Below are 5,634 nucleotides of genomic sequence, written 5' to 3'. Positions count from 1 at the left end.
ATTAAATCCAACATGTTTTATTAGGAACCTGTCAAGAAATTTACTAAAGGAAAAATTATTGACCATGCTTTATCAAAGTTTTTTCTTTCTTTAAGAATTGTTTTGAAATGAATTTAAATTGAACTTATAAATTATAATTTTGAATTTTCTTTCAAATTATAGTTATCTAAATAGATGCTTAATCATATGACCCACACGGTTGTTCTTTGAAGAAAGACAAAACATTTGTAAAAAATTGTTTTTATTAATCTTTTCTAGAAAGCCTTGTTATGGATATAAACATTATTTCTTCAAAGTAGTCCTTCTTATTCAAGTTTCTAATTAACTCCCATCCCAGCTTTACAGCTTCACTACTCACCTGAAATAAAGTAATGGCAGAAGCATATCTCTCCAGTATTGTAGGAGGCCTCATTTCAAATCTGGCTTCCCCAGCCCTTGGAGACGCTAAGTTATGGTGGGGTGTAACAAATGAGCTTGACAAACTCAAGACGACAGTTTCAACTATCCAAGCTGTGATACTTGGCGCGGAGAAGCAGTACTCACAGAGCCATGAAGTCAAGGTTTGGGTTGATTCACTCAAAGAAGCATTTTATGATGCAGATGACTTATTGGATGAGTTGTCCACAAAGAAATTGCAGGAGCAACTGCTTACCAGCAAAAATTTGGGGAAGAAGGTGCGTTTGTTATTTTCGAGCTCGAACCAATTTCTTTATAGCATTAAAATGGCTCTTAAGGTTAAGAAAATTAGAAGTAAATTAGATGAAATTGCTGAAAACAGGAAGTTTCACTTAAATAATGAGCATCGCGAGAGGATGGATGATATGACTAATTATGAGGAAATAGGCCAAAGTCACTCTTCTTTACCTGGGGTAGTCATTGGCAGAAAAAGGGATAAGAAGGCAATTATGAAATTTCTTTTGTCTTCCAATTGTGAGGAGAATGTGTCAGTTGTTTCTATAGTTGGTATTGGAGGTTTAGGGAAGACAACACTAGCTCAACTTGTATTCAATGATGAGACAGTTGAGTCACAATTTGACCTAAAAATATGGGTTTGCATTTCTTATAATTTTGATGTAAAAGCAATACTTGAAAAGATTTTAGAATCTATCACTCGTGAAAAACCTGCAAGAAATTGTGAAATGAATACCTTGAAAAATCTTCTCCATGAAAAAATTAATGGGAAAAGGTATTTGCTTGTGTTGGATGATGTATGGCACTATGAAGAATGGTTTCTCTTGAAGGATTTGTTAGATGTGAGTGCAAGTGGAAGTAAAATAATAGTAACCACGCGACTTAAAATTGTTGCAGAGAGGATTATATCAGATTCAATATACGAATTACAAGGTCTAAGTAAGCAGGACTCATGGTCTCTGTTCGTACAAATGGCCTTCAGACAAGGGAGAGTGGGGAGCCAAGAGCATGAGCTAGTAGGGAAGGAGATTGTGGCCAAGTTTGTTGGAGTTCCTTTAGCTATAAGAGCAATAGGACGGCTATTGTATTTTAAAAATACAATATCTGAGTGGTTATCTTTCAAAGATAAAGAACTTGTAAATATAAATAAAGAAGATGCTAGTATTTTGCCAACACTTATGTTGAGTTATAACCATTTGCCCTCACATTTAAAACATTGCTTTGCTTACTGTAGTTTGTTTCCAAAAGACACTAGAATTAATGTGATACATTTGGTTCATCACTGGGTGGCACAAGGGTATATTGAAGTATCAGGTTCAAAACAAAATCTTGAAGATATAGGATTACAATATTTTGAGAATCTTTTATGGAGATCTTTCTTTCAAGAAGTAGAAAAAGATTCATTGGGTAATATAATAACATGTAAAATGCATGATTTGATGTCTGATCTTTCTGTGGAAGTAGCAAGAGAGGAGATTACTTTATTAAATTCAGAGGCAGAGTATGTTAATGTGAAAGAAAGAACTCTGCATTTATCCATTAATCCTGAAGTTCTTTCACGGAGGCAACTTGCATGTATCTTTCCCAATGCCAAGAAGGTGCGAACGTTTCTATTATTCAATAAATCAATGGCAAATGAGATTAGAGAAGGACAATTGGATATAATTTTTTCTGATTTAGACGAATAAGGGTGTTGGATTTGTCTAATTTGTCGATTGAAAGGGTGCCGCCTTCCATCGACAAATTGAAGCACATAAGGTATCTCGATCTTTCTCAGAATAAAGGCATCAAGGTCCTTCCTAATTCTATAACAAATCTCCAGAATCTACAGACTCTGGTACTAATTGAGTGTGGAAGGCTTAAGCAATTGCCTAAGCATATGAAAAAGTTAGTCAACCTCAGACACCTTTACATTCGAGACTGTCCTAGCTTGACTCATATGCCATATGGGTTGGGTCAATTAACTTCCCTACAGAATTTGTCAATGTTTGTGGTGGCAAAAGATAATCGCATCTCCAAGCAAAGTGGTGGATTTGATGAACTTTGTAATTTGAACAACTTGAGAGGAAGTCTTCGAATATGTAATTTGCAATATGTGAAAAATGCAACAGCTGAATTTGAGGCCGCCAAATTGGAAGAGAAGCAACACCTTCAAAACCTTCATTTAGCATGGAAGTTGGGTGCTCCCTATGATAAAAGTGAGAGCAATACAAATGACGATAATGGGGAAATATCATTAGAAGAGCTGCAGCCTCACCGAAATCTAAAATGGTTAGTTATATCTGGGTGCGGAAAAGTTAAGTTTCCTAGTTGGATTTCTACCCTTGGTTGTTTGGTGGATCTTCAAATCAATAACTGCACAAATTGTAAATGTTTACCACCATTAGATCATTTCCCTTCTCTTAAACGTTTGTCGATTCAGAATTTGACAGAATTAGAATACATAGAGAATGGCAATCGAATGTCAGGATCTACCATGGAGGAACTTTGGCTCATAAATTGCCCAAATCTCAAGGGATGGCGCAGGCCTCAGTTACTCCAATTCCACTGCCTACTTATTTGGATATCATGTCCTGCCCTAACTTGACTTCAATGCCATTGATTCCATCTGTCAAGTCATTGGTACTGAGAAATACGAGCATGAGGTCACTAGAGGACACACTGAAAATGAAGATTTCGGTGTTACAATATAGATCCTCTTGTCCTTCATCTTCAAGTTCCTCATCTTCAACTTCCCCTATTCCGTCTCAATTGAAAAGTTTGTGTATCCATGAAATAGAGGGTCTAGAATTTCTGGCAGTGGAGTTGATGCAGAACCTCACTTCCCTCCGACAGCTCCATATTGCTGATTGCCCAACCATAACAACTCTACCTTGTGCTATACAACATCTAACTTCCCTTAAGGCTCTCCTCATATGTGGTTGTGAAAAGCTAGATTTTCTGGCTGATAAGAATAAAAATGATATGCAGTGGCAGTGCCTTAGAAGCCTGAAAAGGGTTCAATTTAAAAATATGGCATAATTGGTATCTCTTCCAAAGGGACTTCAACATGTTACTACTCTACGCAAACTTGGCATTGAAAGCTGCCCAAATTTGATGTCTTTACCTAAATGGATGACAAATCTCACTCGATTACAATATCTAGAATTGGACAAGTGTCCAAATCTATCAGAAAGATGCAGCAAGAACATGGGTGCTGACTGGCCTATGATTGCTCATATACCAAATATTAAAATCGATGGAAGGTGGATTCAATTGGATGGCCATTACAAAACTTGATTAGAAAAAATCATCAGATTTTCATTCAGGTATGTCCAGTCCCTTTAATCTACATCTTTTAATATTCTGCATTTAAGAATCATGGATTTAACATGTTCTAATTTAATTTTTGATCTTGCAGGTTGTTAAGACAAAAGGCGAGAGTGGTTTCATGTTATAAGAGTTCTTGTTGAAAGGCGAGAGTTAAGGTAAGAATTTACTCATGTCTGGTGCAAGAGTTAGTTCTTTTTCTTGCTTTTCCTAATTTTTTTGTTTTATTTTCGTTCTCCTAGGACGTTTTGCCATGCAGCTTCTTAAACTGCTGAGCTGAAATAAAGGCAGTTTTCTCCATCAAATTCTTTTGAGTTTTGCCTTCCCTGAAGTTATCTGTAAGTTAAATCAATAGCATTTCCATAACTTTTCACTTTCAGAATAGTCATCCAAGGTTCCTTACAGTTTAACTTCAGTTTAATTTGGTCTTTCAGAAAAAATGCTAGGCATTTGCCCCAAATTAAAGCCATATCTTGAGGCTTTGGATGTATAGTGTTGAATGTGCCACACCTATATCTTCTGTTTCTAGTGATCGATCCACTTTTCTTCTTCGGAACATTATATGTTTGTAAGCTTTAATACCAATAGCCTATCATAAATTGTGGGCAGAAATCGAATTGGGCACTAAATCAATCATTTGATGTCCTTTCAGGAAATTCAGTCTTCAGATATATAAAATCTTTGAGTTGTTATTTGGTCATGAAACATTTTCCCAGTTGATTTTTTTTATGTTCTATCTTTTCATGTTATTTTAGAAGCCCAAGCTTGATTTTCATGAAGATATTTAAGTGTGTTATTCTGTATTTGATGTTGCAGGCTGATCAAGATGCATCTTTCAATGCTTTCTTTTAATATCGCAAAAGGGATGTTAAGTGGTGTTAACGGTGAGAATTAGACTATTCATTTCATTTTCATGTCTTACACGACTTCATTTTTGCTTTTCCTAATTATTTTGTTCCTCTCTCATTCTTTTTAGGTGTGTTGCTATGCAACTTCGTGAACTTCTACATGGGGCCAGGATTCATTCAGTTCAGGAGCATTTCTCATGTCTTTGAGAGTAGGATTGCAGCATTTCTCAAGTCTTTCGGGAAGCAAATATTTCAGCAGATTGTTTGGCAAATATTGCAGCAACCTGGTGCACCCATTGTTTGGAATCTCCTCGAGCTGCTCTTAATCAATAGCTTCTTCATGATATGTGTGGTGTCTCTTATGTTAGAGACTGTCTGTAGTTTCTTTTGAGCTTTGCTTTTCTATTTGTACCTGAAAAAAAGAACGACTGAAGTTTGAACTTTGAAATCAGAGGCATGCAGAAAACAATGAGAACAAGTGACAACCACCAATGAGGGACATGTTCGCTAAGACTGAAGCTTCCTTGACTTAATCAAATTTAATATTTTTACTTACATTCTATAATTATGTTTAGATTAGTTTGAAAAGTTTTCGGTGTTATACTGATAAATTATATAAAAGTTCGATGTGCACAAAATTAATGAAACTAGCTGATAGAATTGGAGAAGTACTTCCAGAAATAGAAGCAGCTTGGCAACTGCCCATCCGAAATTCAGGCACTATACTTGCTAAATAACACAATTAAGAAAGCCAAGTATCTTCTTCAGGACTGCTGTGAGTCTAGCAAACTATATTTGGTAAGCATGCTTCAATAATTTCAGATGTGGATGAAATGAGAAACTCTTAAACTATATCTGTATGCTTAATTGCTTATCCGTGCGCAAATTCTATTCAGATGGATTTTCCTTCCTTATATTTTGTTATTGGGATATTGGTGGTCTGAAACATTTTCAGTGTAGAAATTGGAATTATTGATTTTGTTTTTCCTCCTTTCCTTTTACGGGAATCAGTAATACATTCACTGCAGCCATTAACTTATGGTTGATAGTGCTTCTTACATCACTT

The 5,634-nt window shown here is 35.7% G+C and overlaps 1 protein-coding gene across 1 annotated transcript; it reads left to right on the top strand.

The window, feature by feature from the left end:
• Nucleotides 1–287: 287 nt before the first annotated feature.
• On the top strand, nucleotides 288–5,123 carry LOC105634498 (putative disease resistance protein RGA1). Its single transcript, XM_089720167.1, is given in 7 exon segments — nucleotides 288–2,091; nucleotides 2,094–2,957; nucleotides 2,960–3,719; nucleotides 3,812–3,878; nucleotides 3,963–4,058; nucleotides 4,537–4,604; nucleotides 4,697–5,123. Coding segments are annotated over 3 exon segments (3,315 nt in total). The 5' UTR covers nucleotides 288–371; the 3' UTR covers nucleotides 3,691–3,719; nucleotides 3,812–3,878; nucleotides 3,963–4,058; nucleotides 4,537–4,604; nucleotides 4,697–5,123.
• The last annotated feature ends 511 nt before the right edge of the window (nucleotides 5,124–5,634 follow it).

The sequence above is a fragment of the Jatropha curcas genome, chromosome 4 (assembly GCF_041381405.1).
Source record: "Jatropha curcas cultivar XTBG-Jc1 chromosome 4, XTBG_Jcur_1.0, whole genome shotgun sequence".
In the NCBI taxonomy this organism is placed as follows: domain Eukaryota; kingdom Viridiplantae; phylum Streptophyta; class Magnoliopsida; order Malpighiales; family Euphorbiaceae; genus Jatropha; species Jatropha curcas.
Note: the sequence above shows the minus strand (reverse complement) of the source record. Positions and strands in the feature narration are given on the sequence as shown.